We start from the raw sequence: 22,870 nt of genomic DNA, 5'->3' as shown, positions 1-22,870 counted from the left end.
GGCAAATACGCTCTGTTCTGATTGGCTGTCCTGTGTTGTACCTGGTTCAAAAACCAGGCCTGGCTGAAACACCTACATCGATCAGCCATAACATTAAAACCACTGAAAGGTGACGTGAATAATAGTTTATCTAGGTCCAATGGCACCTCTCAGGGGTGGGATATACATATTAGGCAGCAAGTGAACAGTCAGTTTCTGAAGATGACGTGCCTGGAAGCAGGACAAATGGGCAAGCATAAGGACCTGAGCCAAGGAACAAACTATGATGGTTTGACGACTGGGTCAGAACTGACTGGGCAACTGGGCCTCACCTCACAACTTACAGGACTTTGTGCCAGATACCACAGGATACCCTTTAGAGCTCTTGTGGAGTCCATGCCTCAAGGGGTCAGGGTTTTTTTGTTCATTAATAATGGTGGACATGCTGACAAACCCTGAATACAAACAAGCATCTGTATGTGGCCAGGCCATCTTCTGCCAATTGTGTATGCAAACAGGTGTGGCTTCCTGATAATGAATTAAAATGACTGTTATAACCAACTAGCATTGAAACATAAACAGTACAGGTCTTATCAAAGCAGCAGTGGCAGTTTATTTAAAGCTGTTCTCAGAATAACAAAAACATTCAAAGCTTTTAAGCTGTACAACAGAATGCGCATTGATCCATAGACTTGTGTCTACAATACATATCCAAAAGTTTGCAGACGCCTGATTGTACTGTATAACATACTGTATATTCCTCCAGTTTGTTCCCCTCTGCGGCTGTAACATCCTCTACTCTTCTGGGCAGGTTTTGCACTAAGCATTGGAACATTGCTGTGAGGATTTGAACGCATTCAGCCACAGATGTATTAGTGAAATCAGGTACCAGTGTTGGAGGAGCACCCTATTCTATTGGCAATGCTTTTCTACAAGCTGTGAGCATACAGCAAAAAAGGCCTGAGCAAGTATATACAATCATTTTAAACACTTTACTGTGAAAGTAACAGAATGAAGAGGGTGTCTGGAAACTCTCGGACATGTAGTGTGTTTGCAATCTTCCCTAAACAACAACAACAACAACAGCAGACTAGACCAGCACTCTAAGATTCTTAAAAAATAAATACGTTTGTGATTGAGCCATAAGACTCTATTAACGAATCTGCAGTGTCCTCTAGAGGCAAAATGAGAGTACTGTCTCAGTTTAAGGTTGATCTAAAAATAAAGAATTCCATTTTAAGGCTTGTTTCTACTTCCAGACATGTTCTACGTGTTGCAAGCAGTGGTGGACAATTAAGAAGGACATGTACTTCAGTACTTAAGTACTTTTGTCAAGTATTTACATTTGATTGGCACTTTTACTTTCACTCCAAGTCAAAGCTTATTTAAGATTTCAGCTACTTCCTGTAGTGTGTCAGCACTCAGTCACAAAAGGGAGAAAACTGCACCATTCAAGTCATGACGGCACCTTTAATTAACCACCACCCCTCCCATTTCACAATTTCTCTCTGTGACTCTGAGAACTCATCCTAAAGGTACTGGATGGAGACATCTATCCAACACTGCCAAGAATGCAGTTCCATTGCTCCACAGCCCAGTGACTGCTCTAGCTGATGCTTGACGTTGGGACAGGGCGACCTTAGCCTTATGTGTGGCTTCTCCAGAGTGCCCCATTCTGTTAGCAGTGCTTTTCTATGGAGATCATACAAGCTGTGTGTGCTCAACTGTGTAGAGTAGATGCTGATGATGATGATGAACTCAGAGAACCTCTCCGAGATGTATTGAACATCTGCTCTTAAAGTTGTTGCAGAATAATACCAATCCTGAAGCTGGGATCGAGCTAATATCTTTGATTTGCTGATCATAGTTATAAATGACAAAACAGTGACATGTAATTTAGGACATGACTATAATGTTGTGACTGTAATGTATGGGCAGAAGGTGGGCAGTGGAGCCTAAATCCACACTCAAACAGTTGAATACTGAGTTTGATGGATAACGTCTACAACTACTGCTGAACGTCTTCCAGCATGCATCCAGCATCTACCAGCATTGGAACTAGCGTTGGTCAGGCTCTGCTCTAAAGTGCTTATGGAATGGATAGGCCTCTGAACTCAAGCCACAAGGTAGTACTTAATCCATGTATCCAAAAATTGTATATTTATTAAATAAAAAATCTCACAACATGCACTTAACTATGATTCACTATGATTTCTGGCCGTTTTGTTGCCACCTAGAAGAAATCACAGCCAAAAAAGAGAGAAGAAGGGAAGAGAGAACAGTTTTTAGTACATTTTAGAAACATTTTGTAAAAATAACTTGTGCTTTTCCTTTAATTTTAGCATGACATGACATAATACCATTCATACCAGCAGTCTGTTAATGAAGATCATGAAGAACGCACTAGCTATATACATGCAGCAGCACCAAGAGGCAACATGCTCTCTCACACTGCAGCCTAGATTGGGGCTATCCATGCTCTGCATTCTCTTGCAGTTAACTTTGCTAGTGTTATGAGTCCCAGGAGACTCGTGAGACTAATTCTTTTTCCTGTAATGCATGGTTAAAACGATGGGGCAAAAGATGTGCACCTCATTCACGAAGCCCTCTGAGGTCTGAGGGCCAGGTCTGTAGACGCTAGAAAAGGCACTTAGGGCGCAGCCCGCGGTAACACTGACTCCTACTGGTAGTAACGAGTAACAGCAGGTATAACGTATTCTAAAGAAACGCTTTTTTGTTTTTACATAAAATAAAATATAATACTTAAAAAGAAGTAATTAAATTTATATTTATATATAAATATGTAGCATACGGAGCGTGAAAAACATTACATGGGTTTTTCCATAATATGTAAAAAAAACCTCCTTCCTATGTAGGGAAAACACAAGTGCATTACTTACTCTGTACTGTAGGTGGCAGAAATACGCCATTCACTGTCACCACATTGTCACAATGCTGTCTTTATTATAATCCGCATTATTAAGTGGCATTGCCATATGGTATTATGACTGCATTGGCAAAATACCGTGGGGTCCATGCTCAACATAATCCAAATTTTGATGAGATGGGGGCATGCTGTCACAAGTTTGTCCCATCCTTTTAGAATGTTGTCAGATAATGTTGAAACTACTCTCTGAGAAGTCACATTTTAACATTAGTGACATAGAGGGGTCAGTCTGGAATTGGGGGGCACATTTTGTGTCTCCCATATATTAAAAAAAAAATTAAAAAATACTACTACTACTACTAATAATAATAATAATAACATTACATGTTCACAATTATAAATACTTGTAATGTATATTTTATGTTGTATTTGTAAAAAAAAATACATAAATATATATGTATTCTCAGGACACATAAATAATAAATAAGGACAAAATAAATAATAATAAAATTATATTTTATGATTTCTCCATTTCATTGGATGGGCCTGTGGCAAAGCAAGCCTATCCAGCACAAGTTGGAGTGCAGTCTGTTGTGTTATCTGGAGTTGAACGCTACAGCTAACCTCCAAATCTATGCAGTAAGGCCTGTCTGAGCTGACTAGCTGCATTTCCTACTGCCTCATTGATTCACATTTTAATGGTTTGGCGCTTTTCTTGCCCTCATATTTATTTAAATGTAATAACACGAACATGGTAACAAAATCAAAACAAAACAAGAACTTGGTGGAAATGTGATGGGTGCAATATAGTTGACTAGGCATAATGGAATTTGCATCTACACAGTATCTGATTTGTATATGTAACTATATAAAGTGGATTAGAATGAAGAGTTTTTCCTATTCATGTTTAGTTACATCTCTACAGCAAACAGCGCTCACTTTATCCCACAAATGCAAATACATTCAAAGTAACTCAACAGTACAGCTTTTACTATGCTACACTTCTGTGTTTGGTCTAAACATAAAGCAAAATGCTGAATGTAGCTACTTTTACTTTGTAAGAACATAAAAAAATGGAATGGATGCGCCTTGCATCAATACTTACATTTAATGTTGTGTCAACGTTTTCAAGACGTGGTCTGAAACTTCTAGCAGATACTGTCTCCGTCACATTGTTTGCTTCACACAGGTTGTATGTCCCAAAACAACCTTAAAAATAATAATAATTCAAATAAAGTAAGATTTATTGTTTGGTTACTGATAATTAAACATATCTGTGTTGAAGAAAAGGGTTTAAGGAGTAAGGACCTAAGCCACTGAAGTCAAAGAATTGCTCATCAAACAACGACAACCTCTTCAAGTCAGACGTCCTGGCCATGGACCTAGAAAAGTGTGGATATAAATATTTTTTCATTTGTCCATTACTGAATACTGTCAGGTATGAAAATTGCAAAATCGAAACGTACAATTTCCCCTCACGATGTCTTCGCAGAACCCAAATCACTGTTATCAGAATGACAAGCAGGACTAGGACACCTGCTAAACTCCCAAAGAGCACAGCATAAAACCCTGTAGATCTGCGGTAGAGGTCACACTGTGGCCCGTGGTATTCTTCAAAATCATTTGTTTTGCATCTGTTTGGGAAAAAAACACAACAAAACCAAAACCAGATTTTAAGTAGGCTAGGACTGATCGTTCATCTTACTTGTCAACACCTTGTAATGCTTACTTGCACTCTGGTCCATCTTTCTTATTTATGCATTCCCCATGACCATTGCAGTAGGTGGGGTTTCGTCTGCAATGACCCTCACATATCCAGGTGCCTTCTTCAATGATCAGAGTGAAGTTGGCAAAATCCAAACTGCAGTTCAAGTATGGCTGTAGTTCTGAAACATCTTTAAAAAAAACAAAAACAAAAAAAAACAACAACAACGTGTGTGATGTAGCTTCTAGAACAGAAATGACCCATGGTGCAACAATAAACATCAAACATTTAAATAAACATTAAACAATTAAATAAGACTAAGAAAATGAAGATATTATACTAGTTTTGGTATTTCAGTAACACTAGTTTTAGTAGTGATTTAGTAACACTTCAGTGTTTTATTAACATTTAAAATCAGTATTTCATTAAATTAATATTTTAGTAACATTGTAAAATCAGGATTTCATGCATTTCAGTATTTTAATAACCTTCTTAAATCTGTATTTTTAGACATTTTAGTATTTTAGTAACATTTTAGAATCTGTATTTTTTTGTAGATTTCATGGAATACTGAATTCATAGACTGATTTCTTACTTGTTATTGTACCACTCTGCACTATAATGTCTTCATACGTAACATTTGATCCCAGGGCTTCGCTTAGGTACTTAAGCGTATTTGAATCATTAAAGATGTTCTTCAATTCTTTTCCTAGATTGTTGTTGAGAAAATCAATTTGGGATTGATTGTTGGGATAGTTGTATACTGCGGTGCTGTTGACGATGATGCTTCCTTGTCTGAGAAAAGTAAATATTAAACAGGTCATGACAACAGTAGTAACAGTATTTTTTAAATCAATCATTACATATTATTTAATATAAAACCAATCATAACTTACTTTAGACTAATAATGTGTACGTCTCTGAAGTTAAGTGGATCTGCTTCTCTGCAAATATTGAAAAGCTGCAGTGCGATAAAGAGTATAAAGACATATAGAGTTAAAGAACAGAACACATAGATAGATCAGAGGTTTATTAGTATTAATGGGATGCAGACAGTATACCATACATACCATAGGTTTCAAGATGTTAATCAGTTTTTTGGACGCCTTAGAGTTCAAATCTTCTAAGTCAGAACTATAAGTTTGATTAATTTTCAGAGAAACAGTTGCATTCCTGACAGGCCTTATCCCAGCTGCAATGACAGTAATTTTTGTTGTGATAGAAGTCGTTCACTTATTCACTGGTAAAGAAAAATGTAAGTTAAAAACTATTAAAACCAATTACAAAAGGTATACTCACGCCATATAACGTCTACAGTGTTGTTTGCCAACTCACAGGAATCTCCATATGTATTATCGCTGCATTTACATTCACATTGACCAGTAATCACGTTAAAAAAACAGGAATCTTTACAGCTGTGCACAGTAACGCTGGTTTTTTGCTGATTTGTTGTTTGTTTGGCAGTTTCACTCGTCATTATGGAAGCATTAGAATTGGTTGTTAGGGGCGTCGTGGATGTCTCCCGGGTGGAAGGGGAGAGTGTCATTTGGGTCACTTTACCACTGGAAGAGAAATGTAAAGTGGTGAAAGAAGCAGGAGATTTTGAAGACTGATTTGTAAATTCAAAGGACGGCTGACTTGTTAAAGTAGAAGACTGTGTCGTGGTTTCAGTCTGAGAAAATGTCACAATTTCAGCGGTGGACCTGGAAAAGGATGTTGCATTTGTGCTAGGGGACAGTTTTCCTGCTGTGCTTGGGGTTGGTTTTCCTGTAGAATTTGTTACCAGTGTGTGGGTTTCGATTGTTGATAAAAGCGCCTCCTTTGTGGTGTGTTCTGGATTAGCTGGAGCAGTAGATGTAGCTGATTCAGGGACAGATGAAGTGGATAGTGACAAGGTAGATGACATGAAGTGGGTGGACTGAGTGGAATGCATCTCTTCAGTTGTGGAGAACAAAGAGGCTTGAGTGGGTGCTTCTGATGAAGGAATGAATGAAGTTGCAGTCATTGGACTTTCTGTTAATTTTGTTATTAGTGATGTATAGCTATATGCAGTGGTTGAAAGACTCCTGCTGGAAGAAACTGATGAAAGGCTATCTTTGGTTGAGGAGAACAAAGTGATTTCTGTGGCTTTTTGGGGTGTGATATTACTACTAGTACTGACGCTTATTGTACTGGCAGTGGTTTCAGAGGCTCCAGCAGAGGTGGTAGATGTGTTAGATGTAAAGGTTGTTGCTGAGTCTGTTGATGGTAATGTAATTGGTTCTTGGGGTTTAGTGGTAATGTGACTTGGTTCAGTTTCACTCCCTGTTGACATTGTTCGCATGGCAGTGGAACTTAATTCTGTGGTTGAAATTATAGAGACAGTTTTAGGAGTGGTAGGAAAGGACGAATGCTGTGTAGTTAACTCTGGACCTTTTGAAGTTTCAGAGGATTGTTTGCTTGTTTCTCCTGATGTGATTGTTGTTGGATTTGGAGAAGCGAGCATGTCAGGTGCAGAAGTGTCTGATGAAAGGTTTGATAAGGTAGTAAACTTAGAGTGCATGGATGTTCCTGAATGCTCCTCTTTGGGTGATGTGAAAAGAGGGGTCACTGTAGATTTTTCCATTGTGTGTGAGAATTCCTGGACTGTAGAGGTGGTGGGACTTGATTCGGTTACATTGCCTGTTGGTTCTGTTAGGATGGCAATAGAAGTAAACTCTCCAGTTGAAAGTGAAGAAACTGTATCATCAGTGGTAGGAACGATCAATGACAGTGTTGTCAAATTTGGACCTTCTGAACTTTTAGAAGATTGTCCACTTGGTTCAGTTGATGTGAGACCTTTTACTGTTGAAGAGGAAGATCTATCAGGTTCAAAAGTGGCCGACGTGGTCTGGGATAACATCTGGACTGGTGTTTCTGAAGTTTCTCTTGAAGTATGTTCTGTTGAGCTTGCAGTGGTAGGGCCTTCAGATTCAGTATTAGGCGATGAACCAGGTGTTGAAGATATAGATGTTGAGAGGGTGGATTGTATTAAATGCCCTTTATCAGTTGAGAAAAACACAGTAGTTTGTGTAGATTCTTCTGGATGTGGAGTTCTTGTTGTTGGCATTGTAGGTGTCACTCCCATTGTAGAGCTGATGTCAGGTGAAGAATTTGTGTGAACTGAGAAAGTAGATTCTGATGATGGTTGACTTGTCCCATATGGAAGTTCTGAAGTTTCTGGGGATTGTCTAGTTATTTCTGTTGTGGTGTAGCTCTCTGAGATTGACGGTTCAGACACTGTTGTGTGAATTCCTGTATAGGTAGTTGTTGAGTCACTTGACTGTGATGCATGGGGCTCAACATTTGTGTAGAATGAACTAGTTTGTGTGAATTCTTCTTGAGTTGTAAAGGTTGTGGAACTCGATTCAATTGGTTCTGTTGATTCAGTTTCTATTGTGACAGATGTTTGAAGTGGGGTTCCCGTTGTTGGTGTCACTCCCACTGTGTAGATGAATTCAGTTGTTGACACTGAAGAACCAGTGAAATCTGATAAAGTAGATTCTGATGATGGTTGACTTGTCCCATGTGGAAGTTCTGAAGTTTCTGGGGATTGTCTAGTTATTTCTGTTGTGGTGTAGCTCTCTGAGATTGACGGTTCAGACACTGCTGTGTGAATTCCTGTATAGATAGTTGTTGAGTCACTTGACTGAGATGAATGGGGCTCAACATTTGTGTAGAATGAACTAGTTTGTGTAAATTCTTCCTGAGTTGTAAAGGTTGTGGAACTCGATTCAGTTGGTTCTGTTGATTCAGTTTCTATTGTGACAGATGTTTGAAGTGGGGTTCCTGTTGTTGGTGTCACTCCCACTGTGGAGATGAATTCAGTTGTTGACACTGAAGAACCAGTGAAATCTGATAAAGTAGATTCTGATGATGGTTGACTTGTCTTTCTTGTAAGTTCTGAAGTTTCTGAAGATTGTCTAGTTATTTCTGTTGTGCTGTAGTCAAGTGGGATGGAAGGTTCAGACATGCTTGGTGTATTGGATGTATTGGTAGTTGTTGAATCACTGGATGGTGATGAAAGAGGCTCAGCCGTTGTGTTGAATGAACTAATTTGTGTGAATTCCTGGGTTGCTGAGGTGGTGGGACCTGACTCAGTTACACTGCCTGTTGATTCTGTTAGCAAGGCTGTGGAGCTAAATTCCACTGTTGAAGATGAAGAATCACTTTCATCAGTTCTGGGAGAGACTGGGAGTTGTGTTGTGGAACTTGGACCTAGTGAGCTTGTCACAGATGTTGGATGTGGGGTTCTTGTCATTGACATTGTTGGTGTCACTGCCATTGTAGAGCTGATGTCAGGTGTTGATACTGAAGAATTTGTGTGAGCTGAGAAAGTAGATTCTGATGATGGTTGACTTGTCCCATATGGAAGTTCTGAAGTTTCTGAGGATTGTCTAGTTATTTCTGTTGTGGTGTAGCTCTCTGAGATTGACGGTTCAGACACTGTTGTGTGAATTCCTGTATAGGTAGTTGTTGAGTCACTTGACTGTGATGCATGGGGCTCAACATTTGTGTAGAATGAACTAGTTTGTGTGAATTCTTCTTGAGTTGTAAAGGTTGTGGAACTCGATTCAATTGGTTCTGTTGATTCAGTTTCTATTGTGACAGATGTTTGAAGTGGGGTTCCCGTTGTTGGTGTCACTCCCACTGTGTAGATGAATTCAGTTGTTGACACTGAAGAACCAGTGAAATCTGATAAAGTAGATTCTGATGATGGTTGACTTGTCCCATGTGGAAGTTCTGAATTTTCTGAGGATTGTCTAGTTATTTCTGTTGTGGTGTAGCTTTCTGTGATTGAAGGTTCAGACACTGCTGTGTGAATTTCTGTATAGGTAGTTGTTGAGTCACTTGACTGTGATGAATGAGGCTTAACATTTGTGTAGAATGAACTAGTTTGTATAAATTCTTGAGTTGTAGAGGATGTTGGACTTGTTGCAGTTAAGTTGCCTGTTGGTTCAGTTTCTGTATGTTCCTCTGTTGTAGCTTTTGTAACAGATAGTGTGGATAGTGTCACAGGTAGTGGGGTTCCTACTGTTGATGCCACTTTCACTGTGGAGCTGAATTGAGTTGTTGACACTGAAGAACTGGTACCATCTGAGAAAGTAGATTCTGATGATGGTTGACTTGTCCCTTGTGGAGGTTCTGAAGATTTTGAGGGTTGTCTAGTTATTTCTGTTGTGGTGTAGCTATCTGTGATTGAAGGTTCAGACCCTGCTGTGTGAATTCCTGTATAGGTAGTTGTTGAGTCACTTGACTGTGATGAAAGAGGCTCATCTGTTTTATAAAACGTAGTGGTTTGTGCCAATTCCTGGGTTGTTGAGGTGGTGGGACCTGAATCAGTTACACTGCCTGTTGATTCTGTTGGCAAGGCTGTTGAGATAAATTCCACTGTTGCAAATGAAGAATCACTTTCATCGGTTCTGGGAGAGATTGAGAGTTGTGTTGTGGAACTTGGACCTTGTGAGCTTTCAGATGATTGTACATTAATTTCTGTTGATGTGAATTCTGTTACAGTTGGAGAGGAAGATATATCAGGCTTAACAGAGACTGATGTCGCCTGGACTGGAGCTTCTGAAGTTTCTCTTGAAATATGTTCTGTAAATCCTGCAGTGACAGAATTTTTAGATTCAGTTGAAATAGACATTTCAGTGTTTGTAGTTTCCACTGTTGTAGCTTTTGTCACAGATGTTTGAAGTGGGGTTCCTGTTGTTGGAGTCACTCCCACTGTGGAGATGAATTCAGTTGTTGACAGTGAAGAACCAGTGATATCTGAGAAAGTAGATTCTGATGATGGTTGACTTGTCTTTCTTGTAAGTTCTGAAGTTTCTGAGGATTGTCTAGTTATTCCTGTTGTGGTGTAGTCATGTGTGATTGATGGCTCAGACATGCTTGGTGTATTAGATGTATTGGTATGTGTTGAATCACTCGATGGCGATGAAAGAGGCTCAGCTGTTGTGTTGAATGAACTAGTTTGTGTGAATTCCCGGGTTGCTGAGGTGGTGGGACCTGACTCAGTTACACTGCCTGTTGATTCTGTTAGCAAGGCTGTTGAGCTAAATTCCACTGTTGAAAATGAAGAATCACTTTCATCAGTTCTGGGAGAGACTGGGAGTTGTGTTGTGGAACTTGGACCTAGTGAGCTTGTCACAGATGTTGGATGTGGGGTTCTTGTCATTGACATTGTTGGTGTCACTGCCATTGTAGAGCTGATGTCAGGTGTTGATACTGAAGAATTTGTGTGATCTGAGAAAGTAAATTCTGATGATGGTTGACTTGTCCCATATGGAAGTTCTGAAGTTTCTGAGGATTGTCTAGTTATTTCTGTTGTGGTGTAGCTCTCTGAGATTGACGGTTCAGACACTGTTGTGTGAATTCCTGTATAGGTAGTTGTTGAGTCACTTGACTGTGATGAATGAGGCTCAATATTTGTGTAGAATGAACTAGTTTGTGTGAATTCTTCTTGAGTTGTAAAGGTTGTGGAACTCGATTCAGTTGGTTCTGTTGATTCAGTTTCTGTTGTGACAGATGTTTGGAGTGCGGTTCCTGTTGTTGGTGCCACTCCCACTGTGGAGATGAATTCAGTTGTTGACACTGAAGAACCAGTGAAATCTGATAAAGTAGATTCTGATGATGGTTGACTTGTCCCATGTGGAAGTTCAGAATTTTCTGAGGAATGTCTAGTTATTTCTGTTGTAGTGTAGCTTTCTGTGATTGAAGGTTCAGACACTGCTGTGTGAATTTCTGTATAGGTAGTTGTTGAGTCACTTGACTGTGATGAATGGGGCTTAACATTTGTGTAGAATGAACTAGTTTGTATGAATTCTTGAGTTGTAGAGGATGTTGGACTTGTTTCAGTTAAGTTGCCTGTTGGTTCTGTTGGTTCAGTTTCTGTAGGTTCCTCTGTTGTAGCTTTTGTAACAGATAGTGTGGATAGTGTCACAGGTAGTGGGGTTCCTACTGTTGATGCCACTTTCACTGTGGAGCTGAATTGAGTTGTTGACACTGAAGAACTGGTGCCATCTGAGAAAGTAGATTCTGATGATGGTTGACTTGTCCCTTGTGGAGGTTCTGAAGATTTTGAGGATTGTCTAGTTATTTCTGTTGTGGTGTAGCTCTCTGTGATTGAAGGTTCAGACCCTGCTGTGTGAATTCCTGTATAGGTAGTTGTTGAGTCACTTGACTGTGATGAAAGAGGCTCATCTGTTGTATAAAACGTAGTGGTTTGTGTGAATTCCTGGGTTATTGAGGTGGTGGGACCTGAATCACTTACACTGCCTGTTGATTCTGTTGGCAAGGCTGTTGAGATAAATTCTACTGTTGAAGATGAAGAATCACTTTCATCAGTTCTGGGAGAGATTGAGAGTTGTGTTGTGGAACTTGGACCTTGTGAGCTTTCAGATGATTGTACATTAATTTCTGTTGATGTGAATTCTGTTACAGTGGGAGAAGAAGATAAATCAGGCTTAACAGAGACTGATGTCGCCTGGACTGGAGCTTCTGAAGTTTCTCTTGAAGTATGTTCTGTAAATCCTGCAGTGACAGAATTTTTAGATTCAGTTGAAATAGACATTTCAGTGTTTGTAGCTTCTACTGTTGTAGCTTTTGTCACAGATGTTTGAAGTGGGGTTCCTGTTGTTGGTGTCACTCCCACTGTGGAGCTGATATGAGTTGTTGACAGTGAAGAACCAATGAAATCTGAGAAAGTAGATTCTGATGATGGTTGACTTGTCCCTTGTGGAGGTTCTGAAGATTTTGAGGATTGTCTAGTTATTTCTGTTGTGGTGTAGCTCTCTGTGATTGAAGGTTCAGACCCTGCTGTGTGAATTCCTGTATAGGTAGTTGTTGAGTCACTTGACTGTGATGAAAGAGGCTCATCTGTTGTATAAAACGTAGTGGTTTGTGTCAATTCCTGGGTTGTTGAGGTGGTGGGACCTGAATCAGTTACACTGCCTGTTGATTCTGTTGGCAAGGCTGTTGAGATAAATTCTACTGTTGAAGATGAAGAATCACTGTCATCAGTTCTGGGAGAGATTGAGAGTTGTGTTGTGGAACTTGGACCTTGTGAGCTTTCAGATGATTGTACATTAATTTCTGTTGATGTGAATTCTGTTACAGTGGGAGAAGAAGATAAATCAGGCTTAACAGAGACTGATGTCGCCTGGACTGGAGCTTCTGAAGTTTCTCTTGAAGTATGTTCTGTAAATCCTGCAGTGACAGAATTTTTAGATTCAGTTGAAATAGACATTTCAGTGTTTGTAGCTTCTACTGTTGTAGCTTTTGTCACAGATGTTTGAAGTGGGGTTCCTGTTGTTGGTGTCACTCCCACTGTGGAGCTGATATGAGTTGTTGACAGTGAAGAACCAATGAAATCTGAGAAAGTAGATTCTGATGATGGTTGACTTGTCCCTTGTGGAGGTTCTGAAGATTTTGAGGATTGTCTAGTTATTTCTGTTGTGGTGTAGCTCTCTGTGATTGAAGGTTCAGACCCTGCTGTGTGAATTCCTGTATAGGTAGTTGTTGAGTCACTTGACTGTGATGAAAGAGGCTCATCTGTTGTATAAAACGTAGTGGTTTGTGTCAATTCCTGGGTTGTTGAGGTGGTGGGACCTGAATCAGTTACACTGCCTGTTGCTTCTGTTGGCAAGGCTGTTGAGATAAATTCTACTGTTGAAGATGAAGAATCACTGTCATCAGTTCTGGGAGAGATTGAGAGTTGTGTTGTGGAACTTGGACCTTGTGAGCTTTCAGATGATTGTACATTAATTTCTGTTGATGTGAATTCTGTTACAGTGGGAGAGGAAGATATATCAGGCTTAACAGAAACTGATGTCGCCTGGACTGGAGCTTCTGAAGTTTCTCTTGAAGTATGTTCTGTAAATCCTGCAGTGACAGAATTTTTAGATTCAGTTGAAATAGACATTTCAGTGTTTGTAGCTTCTACTGTTGTAGCTTTTGTCACAGATGTTTGAAGTGGGGTTCCTGTTGTTGGTGTCACTCCCACTGTGGAGCTGATATGAGTTGTTGACAGTGAAGAACCAATGAAATCTGAGAAAGTAGATTCTGATGATGGTTGACTTGTCCCTTGTGGAGGTTCTGAAGATTTTGAGGATTGTCTAGTTATTTCTGTTGTGGTGTAGCTCTCTGTGATTGAAGGTTCAGACCCTGCTGTGTGAATTCCTGTATAGGTAGTTGTTGAGTCACTTGACTGTGATGAAAGAGGCTCATCTGTTGTATAAAACGTAGTGGTTTGTGTGAATTCCTGGGTTATTGAGGTGGTGGGACCTGAATCACTTACACTGCCTGTTGATTCTGTTGGCAAGGCTGTTGAGATAAATTCTACTGTTGAAGATGAAGAATCACTTTCATCAGTTCTGGGAGAGATTGAGAGTTGTGTTGTGGAACTTGGACCTTGTGAGCTTTCAGATGATTGTACATTAATTTCTGTTGATGTGAATTCTGTTACAGTGGGAGAAGAAGATATATCAGGCTTAACAGAGACTGATGTCGCCTGGACTGGAGCTTCTGAAGTTTCTCTTGAAGTATGTTCTGTAAATCCTGCAGTGACAGAATTTTTAGATTCAGTTGAAATAGACATTTCAGTGTTTGTAGCTTCTACTGTTGTTGCTTTTGTCACAGATGTTTGAAGTGGGGTTCCTGTTGTTGGTGTCACTCCCACTGTGGAGCTGATATGAGTTGTTGACAGTGAAGAACCAATGAAATCTGAGAAAGTAGATTCTGATGATGGTTGACTTGTCCCTTGTGGAGGTTCTGAAGATTTTGAGGATTGTCTAGTTATTTCTGTTGTGGTGTAGCTCTCTGTGATTGAAGGTTCAGACCCTGCTGTGTGAATTCCTGTATAGGTAGTTGTTGAGTCACTTGACTGTGATGAAAGAGGCTCATCTGTTGTATAAAAGGTAGTGGTTTGTGTCAATTCCTGGGTTGTTGAGGTGGTGGGACCTGAATCACTTACACTGCCTGTTGATTCTGTTGGCAAGGCTGTTGAGATAAATTCTACTGTTGAAGATGAAGAATCACTGTCATCAGTTCTGGGAGAGATTGAGAGTTGTGTTGTGGAACTTGGACCTTGTGAGCTTTCAGATGATTGTACATTAATTTCTGTTGATGTGAATTCTGTTACAGTGGGAGAGGAAGATATATCAGGCTTAACAGAGACTGATGTCGCCTGGACTGGAGCTTCTGAAGTTTCTCTTGAAGTATGTTCTGTAAATCCTGCAGTGACAGAATTTTTAGATTCAGTTGAAATAGACATTTCAGTGTTTGTAGCTTCTACTGTTGTAGCTTTTGTCACAGATGTTTGAAGTGGGGTTCCTGTTGTTGGTGTCACTCCCACTGTGGAGCTGATATGAGTTGTTGACAGTGAAGAACCAATGAAATCTGAGAAAGTAGATTCTGATGATGGTTGACTTGTCCCTTGTGGAAGTTCTGAAGATTTTGAGGATTGTCTAGTTATTTCTGTTGTGGTGTAGCTCTCTGTGATTGAAGGTTCAGACCCTGCTGTGTGAATTCCTGTATAGGTAGTTGTTGAGTCACTTGACTGTGATGAAAGAGGCTCATCTGTTGTATAAAATGTAGTGGTTTGTGTCAATTCCTGGGTTGTTGAGGTGGTGGGACCTGAATCACTTACACTGCCTGTTGATTCTGTTGGCAAGGCTGTTGAGATAAATTCTACTGTTGAAGATGAAGAATCACTTTCATCAGTTCTGGGAGAGATTGAGAGTTGTGTTGTGGAACTTGGACCTTGTGAGCTTTCAGATGATTGTACATTAATTTCTGTTGATGTGAATTCTGTTACAGTGGGAGAAGAAGATATATCAGGCTTAACAGAGACTGATGTCGCCTGGACTGGAGCTTCTGAAGTTTCTCTTGAAGTATGTTCTGTAAATCCTGCAGTGACAGAATTTTTAGATTCAGTTGAAATAGACATTTCAGTGTTTGTAGCTTCTACTGTTGTTGCTTTTGTCACAGATGTTTGAAGTGGGGTTCCTGTTGTTGGTGTCACTCCCACTGTGGAGCTGATATGAGTTGTTGACAGTGAAGAACCAATGAAATCTGAGAAAGTAGATTCTGATGATGGTTGACTTGTCCCTTGTGGAGGTTCTGAAGATTTTGAGGATTGTCTAGTTATTTCTGTTGTGGTGTAGCTCTCTGTGATTGAAGGTTCAGACCCTGCTGTGTGAATTCCTGTATAGGTAGTTGTTGAGTCACTTGACTGTGATGAAAGAGGCTCATCTGTTGTATAAAATGTAGTGGTTTGTGTCCATTCCTGGGTTGTTGAGGTGGTGGGACCTGAATCACTTACACTGCCTGTTGATTCTGTTGGCAAGGCTGTTGAGATAAATTCTACTGTTGAAGATGAAGAATCACTGTCATCAGTTCTGGGAGAGATTGAGAGTTGTGTTGTGGAACTTGGACCTTGTGAGCTTTCAGATGATTGTACATTAATTTCTGTTGATGTGAATTCTGTTACAGTGGGAGAGGAAGATATATCAGGCTTAACAGAGACTGATGTCGCCTGGACTGGAGCTTCTGAAGTTTCTCTTGAAGTATGTTCTGTAAATCCTGCAGTGACAGAATTTTTAGATTCAGTTGAAATAGACATTTCAGTGTTTGTAGCTTCTACTGTTGTAGCTTTTGTCACAGATGTTTGAAGTGGGGTTCCTGTTGTTGGTGTCACTCCCACTGTGGAGCTGATATGAGTTGTTGACAGTGAAGAACCAATGAAATCTGAGAAAGTAGATTCTGATGATGGTTGACTTGTCCCTTGTGGAGGTTCTGAAGATTTTGAGGATTGTCTAGTTATTTCTGTTGTGGTGTAGCTCTCTGTGATTGAAGGTTCAGACCCTGCTGTGTGAATTCCTGTATAGGTAGTTGTTGAGTCACTTGACTGTGATGAAAGAGGCTCATCTGTTGTATAAAACGTAGTGGTTTGTGTCAATTCCTGGGTTGTTGAGGTGGTGGGACCTGAATCAGTTACACTGCCTGTTGATTCTGTTGGCAAGGCTGTTGAGATAAATTCTACTGTTGAAGATGAAGAATCACTGTCATCAGTTCTGGGAGAGATTGAGAGTTGTGTTGTGGAACTTGGACCTTGTGAGCTTTCAGATGATTGTACATTAATTTCTGTTGATGTGAATTCTGTTACAGTGGGAGAGGAAGATATATCAGGCTTAACAGAGACTGATGTCGCCTGGACTGGAGCTTCTGAAGTTTCTCTTGAAGTATGTTCTGTAAATCCTGCAGTGACAGAATTTTTAGATTCAGTTGAAATAGACATTTCAGTGTTTGTAGCTTCTACTGTTGTAGCTTTTGTCACAGATGTTTGAAGTGGGGTTCCTGTTGTTGGTGTCACTCCCACTGTGGAGCTGATATGAGTTGTTGACAGTGAAGAACCAATGAAATCTGAGAAAGTAGATTCTGATGATGGTTGACTTGTCCCTTGTGGAAGTTCTGAAGATTTTGAGGATTGTCTAGTTATTTCTGTTGTGGTGTAGCTCTCTGTGATTGAAGGTTCAGACCCTGCTGTGTGAATTCCTGTATAGGTAGTTGTTGAGTCACTTGACTGTGATGAAAGAGGCTCATCTGTTGTATAAAATGTAGTGGTTTGTGTCCATTCCTGGGTTGTTGAGGTGGTGGGACCTGAATCACTTACACTGCCTGTTGATTCTGTTGGCAAGGCTGTTGAGATAAATTCTACTGTTGAAGATGAAGAATCACTGTCATCAGTTCTGGGAGAGATTGAGAGTTGTGTTGTGGAACTTGGACCTTGTGAGCTTTCAGATGATTGTACATTAATTTCTGTTGATGTGAATTCTGTTACAGTGGGAGAGGAAGATATATCAGGCTTAACAGAGACTGATGTCGCCTGGACTGGAGCTTCTGAAGTTTCTCTTGAAGTATGTTCTGTAAATCCTGCAGTGACAGAATTTTTAGATTCAGTTGAAATAGACATTTCAGTGTTTGTAGCTTCTACTGTTGTAGCTTTTGTCACAGATGTTTGAAGTGGGGTTCCTGTTGTTGGTGTCACTCCCACTGTGGAGCTGATATGAGTTGTTGACAGTGAAGAACCAATGAAATCTGAGAAAGTAGATTCTGATGATGGTTGACTTGTCCCTTGTGGAAGTTCTGAAGATTTTGAGGATTGTCTAGTTATTTCTGTTGTGGTGTAGCTCTCTGTGATTGAAGGTTCAGACCCTGCTGTGTGAATTCCTGTATAGGTAGTTGTTGAGTCACTTGACTGTGATGAAAGAGGCTCATCTGTTGTATAAAATGTAGTGGTTTGTGTCCATTCCTGGGTTGTTGAGGTGGTGGGACCTGAATCACTTACACTGCCTGTTGATTCTGTTGGCAAGGCTGTTGAGATAAATTCTACTGTTGAAGATGAAGAATCATTTTCATCAGTTCTGGGAGAGATTGAGAGTTGTGTTGTGGAACTTGGACCTTGTGAGCTTTCAGATGATTGTACATTAATTTCTGTTGATGTGAATTCTGTTACAGTGGGAGAGGAAGATATATCAGGCTTAACAGAGACTGATGTCGCCTGGACTGGAGCTTCTGGAGTTTCTATTGAAGTATGTTCTGTAAATCCTGCAGTGGCAGAACTTTTAGATTCAGTTGAAATAGACATTTCAGTGTTTGTAGCTTCTACTGTTGTAGCTTTTGTCACAGATGTTTGGAGTGGGGTTCCTGTTGTTGGTGTCACTCCCACTGTGGAGTCGAATTCAGTTGTTGACAGTGAAGAACCAGTAAAATCTGAGAAAGTAGATTCTGATGATGGTTGACTTGTCTTTCTTGTAAGTTCTGAAGTTTCTGAGGATTGTCTAGTTATTCCTGTTGTGGTGTAGTCATGTGTGATGGAAGGTTCAGACATGCTTGGTGTATTAGATGTATTGGTAGTTGTTGAATCACTGGATGGTGATGAAAGAGGCTCAGCCGTTGTGTTGAATGAACTAGTTTGTGTGAATTCCTGGGTTGTTGAGGTGGTGGGACCTGACTCAGTTACACTGTCTGTGGATTCTGTTGGCAAGGCTGTTGAGATAAATTCTACTGTTGAAGATGAAGAATCACTTTCATCAGTTCTGGGAGAGATTGAGAGTTGTGTTGTGGAACTTGGACCTTGTGTGCTTTCAGATGATTGTACATTCATTTCTGTTGATGTGAATTCTGTTACAGTGGGGGAGGAAGATATATCAGGCTTAACAGAGACTGATGTCGCCTGGACTGGAGCTTCTGGAGTTTCTATTGAAGTATGTTCTGTAAATCCTGCAGTGGCAGAACTTTTAGATTCAGTTGAAATAGACATTTCAGTGTTTGTAGCTTCTACTGTTGTAGCTTTTGTCACAGATGTTTGGAGTGGGGTTCCTGTTGTTGGTGTCACTCCCACTGTGGAGTCGAATTCAGTTGTTGACAGTGAAGAACCAGTAAAATCTGAGAAAGTAGATTCTGATGATGGTTGACTTGTCTTTCTTGTAAGTTCTGAAGTTTCTGAGGATTGTCTAGTTATTCCTGTTGTGGTGTAGTCATGTGTGATGGAAGGTTCAGACATGCTTGGTGTATTAGATGTATTGGTAGTTGTTGAATCACTGGATGGTGATGAAAGAGGCTCAGCCGTTGTGTTGAATGAACTAGTTTGTGTGAATTCCTGGGTTGTTGAGGTGGTGGGACCTGACTCAGTTACACTGCCTGTTGATTCTGTTAGCAAGGCTGTTGAGCTAAATTCCACTGTTGAAGATGAAGAATCACTTTCATCAGTTCTGGGAGAGACTGGGAGTTGTCTTGTGTAACCTCCAGAGAATCGTCCATTTTCTGATGGGAGTTCTGTTGTAGTTGGAGAGGAAGTTCAATTAGGTTATCATTTTTATAAAACTTTATAAAATGCTACAGTTTGTGCGTGCAAGAAACTTCAAAGTTGGATTGAGGGAGTTTAATAAATGTCCTTTTGCAAGTGAGTGGCAATTTTAAAATTAACTTGGTAATGCTACATTTTACTGACTTTTGCCTGACATGTACGTGTAATGTGACTTGTCTAATGACCTAGTGTGAAAATGTCATCATTGAACAATACTACTGTAGAAACCCTTTAGTTTAGGTTTGTAAATATTGTTATCCTGACATAGAACTGCCATTTTTTTTTCTCAACAAAATTAATGGTGAGACAACTATTTTTGTTCACAGTCAGTGGTGTATCTAGGCATTAAGTATTTTTTTCTAATTTTGTCATTATGTATGTTTCTACCTTTTGCCTTTATTACAAATTTGATTGCTTTTATTTTTTCAAAGATGTCTAAATGGGCATTTTTTGGGGATATCCATTACATTGTTCTGAGAACACCAGCATCTCTTTTTGTACCACTGTAGCCTCTAGTTTATTCAAAAGATGCTTCTGTAAAAGCAGCTTTTTGAAAAATCACATTATGAAAAGCACAAAATCTATAAAACCAGCTGTAATTATGCTGTTATCTTTAAATAGAGCACCCTGGATGCTTCTGCATTAAGTAATAAGACTGCTCTCAGACCTGTCTGTTACAGCCAAGATTAATTTTAGGTTTAAATGGACAACCTGATAAAATTTAATCAGGTTTCCAAACCCCACCACAGTACCAAGACTGCTCTAATAAAAGTTTTAAAATTACATATGACTGAATTTTGAAACGCTGAAATAGTTCAGTTCTGGCATTATTAATTCTTTGTTCTAAACTTTGCCACTGCCTATTTTTAACTGCCACTAATGCAGCATCATTGGATAGCTGAATGTGCTTGGAGGAAAATGCTAACTATCAGATGCCTGCACTGACTAGCATTACTCTGGGATCAAGGGCAATTGTGCTTTCTGTCGATGAAGTTTCTGGAAATTTGTCAAAAAGGCATGTGGGAATTTTTTGGTTATTATTGTGAGAATTCTTGTCATCAAATGTGTAGGTCCTACCAGTCCCTTTAGGCAATGCATCCCTTAATTTTTTCTTTAAATTATGGTGCTAAGAAAATTATGCATGGTATATAATATATAAAAAGACACTGAGACAAAACTTGTGCACTTTAATCATGTCTGCATTGTTTGTGTATAAATTTACACTATGGGGAGTACTAGTGGTGCCTAGATCCCACAAAGCAAACCACAATGAAAAAGTGTAATCTATGTAATCTATGTAATAAACTGAACTAAATATTAAACAGATATTTGGACATACTTTTACATTCTCTGAAAGTCTAGCATAACCTAAAAATTCTACTCTGGTATAATGTTAAGGGGATGTACTAACACCCTTACTGTCATTTTCACACTAGATCCTCAGGCAAGGAAGATATTAATCAGACAGATCTATGATGAGGTCAACAGTGACACTGGGGTGAACTAGAGGCAGCCAGCTATCTCATCCAACAGTTAATCCTACTCAAATCCAATTTAGTGTGCATGTCCCAGGACAGCAGGTAGACGTTTTGTGTTTTGTGGCCACTTCACCCATGGGTGCTCTGAGGCAAACTAATGGCAGCATATTTTGCAGCCTGTTGGGACTTGACAGAATTGAATTGACAGAAACTGAGAGTGGTGTAGAACAAAGTCCAAATGTCCATCTCAAACTCAACCAAAATGACTTTCCAACCAAGGCTGATTTCTTTACATTGTAGTGGTCATAGGAACCGAATATATTATTTGCTACCCAAAATGACCTGAACCTAAACATGTATTCTGAGTTTTCATATTGATAACTGTAAAATATTGGTAGTTTTGCCTGTTAATGCCTTGGAAAACTGATTGGATTATCAAAAATATGGCTAATTCCAAAATCTTATCTCAGATTAAGCATGAAAATAAGTTCCAGGCATAGCTCTTTCATAACCAATTCACTTAACAGCTTTCTATTTCATAACTCATTAGACATCTGGTTCTTATCATCACTACTGTGAATAGTTCTGACTCAGTAAGTATCTCTAGAAAGGCACCTCTCAATCAACTTAAAATGGCTTGTTTAATTAGGCAGAACATGTTAGCAAATGAATGAAATTAATGAAAAAAGATGTTGAACTTACCTTCAGTTGCTATTGCTACTCTCAGAATTACTACAGTCAATAGGATGGCAGAACAAAGCGTTGGTTTTATACGCGGAATCAGTCCTATCAAAGTTCCCATGTTGTTTGAGGTTGGTCTTTTACATTGATATCCTTTTGTTGCTTAGGCATTTAAGTTTTCCTCCGTTCTGTAATATCTGGCTCTGGGAGAACTCCGAGGAGGCTTCACGTCTCTGGTGCTAACTTGCTCATGATGAAGGGATGAGTATAGTACTTTCCACTGTAGCCAGTATGTCATCAAGTTGGGAAGGGTAACGTTCACACCTTAAGTAAACCACTATAATTGGAATGAGCACAGGGACACTCACACCCCTCTGAAATCACTAAATCAAGGAGTTAATCAATAAACCATTGTAGCAATCCAGTGCAGAGTTTGGAAGAAAGATATAACTAGAGGTGGATTCAGAAAGCAAACTATTTTTCATAGTGAAGTAATGACATGATTTTACAAATACCCCATGCTGCTGAGGATTAAGGGTAGTAGTCAGGTCGCTTATCACTCAGGGATCACACAAAATTAGAAAGAAAACCTGCCATTTGTGTTGTTTGGCAGCAGCAGCATGTACTGTGTAACACACCTAAAAGCAAGTGGTCGAGTTAAAAATCTAAGCATGACCACTCTTTGAGGGCACAGTTTAATATTCCCTTTTTGCTTTCCATTAGCATTTGTTCGATTGGTGGTAAAAATCAGACAGCATATTCAGTACATAATATATGATACTGCTGACCGACACTCCAGTATGAAGCAGAAACAGCATTTACAATTCTCCTCTTTATGTGGTAAAAGGTAGTCATTTAAACTTTTAAATCTTCCCTGGTACGATGCCCTGGTCTTTATAAACATCTTTACCATGCAGAATATTATTAAACTCAGGTATATGTTGGAACCTAAAATCTCTACTCACCTTGCCCAGATGTGCCCAGGTAATGCGTAATGCGCATATATTCAAAATATCAAAAAATCAGAAAAGCATTGAATTTACAACTATTGGAAAGATTTCTGTGGCATACTGGAAGCTGCACTGCAGTGATTGTGTGTGCCTTAACCAGATACATGATACAGGGCTTCAGGGCAACAGATCATTTGCATAATAGCAGACACACTGCGTAGACGTAACTTCATGGAGATAATATATCAACCTGTACTCATGAACATTTCCCTTACAACGTGGACAATCAGCTTGATTTGCTGA

General features: G+C 39.6%; 1 protein-coding gene across 1 annotated transcript; it reads right to left on the bottom strand.

Moving 5' to 3' along the window:
* Positions 1–569: 569 nt before the first annotated feature.
* LOC140542714 (uncharacterized) lies at positions 570–21,862 on the bottom strand. The gene is made up of 10 exons (XM_072665616.1): positions 21,639–21,862; positions 5,871–19,427; positions 5,642–5,763; positions 5,468–5,532; positions 5,167–5,366; positions 4,596–4,761; positions 4,333–4,500; positions 4,175–4,248; positions 3,972–4,075; positions 570–2,212 (listed from the first exon to the last, which is right to left on the bottom strand). Exons 1-10 carry the CDS (start codon positions 21,736–21,738, stop codon positions 2,171–2,173), a joined length of 14,598 nt encoding a protein of 4,865 aa, XP_072521717.1. The 5' UTR covers positions 21,739–21,862; the 3' UTR covers positions 570–2,170.
* Between the last annotated feature and the right edge of the window lie 1,008 nt (positions 21,863–22,870).

The sequence above is a fragment of the Salminus brasiliensis genome, chromosome 21, assembly GCF_030463535.1.
Source record: "Salminus brasiliensis chromosome 21, fSalBra1.hap2, whole genome shotgun sequence".
In the NCBI taxonomy this organism is placed as follows: Eukaryota; Metazoa; Chordata; class Actinopteri; order Characiformes; family Bryconidae; genus Salminus; species Salminus brasiliensis.
This window is presented reverse-complemented; position numbering and strand designations above follow the sequence as displayed.

Coding starts and splice junctions, on each gene's coding strand:
- LOC140542714 (XM_072665616.1), bottom strand. CDS start 21,738: ATGGGAACTTTGATAGGACTGATTCCGCGTATAAAACCAACGCTTTGT. Junction 4,501..4,595: donor AAAGATGGACCAGAGTGCAA/GTAAGCATTACA, acceptor TTTCCCAAACAG/ATGCAAAACAAATGATTTTG. Junction 2,213..3,971: donor ACGTTGACACAACATTAAAT/GTAAGTATTGAT, acceptor GATTTCTTCTAG/GTGGCAACAAAACGGCCAGA.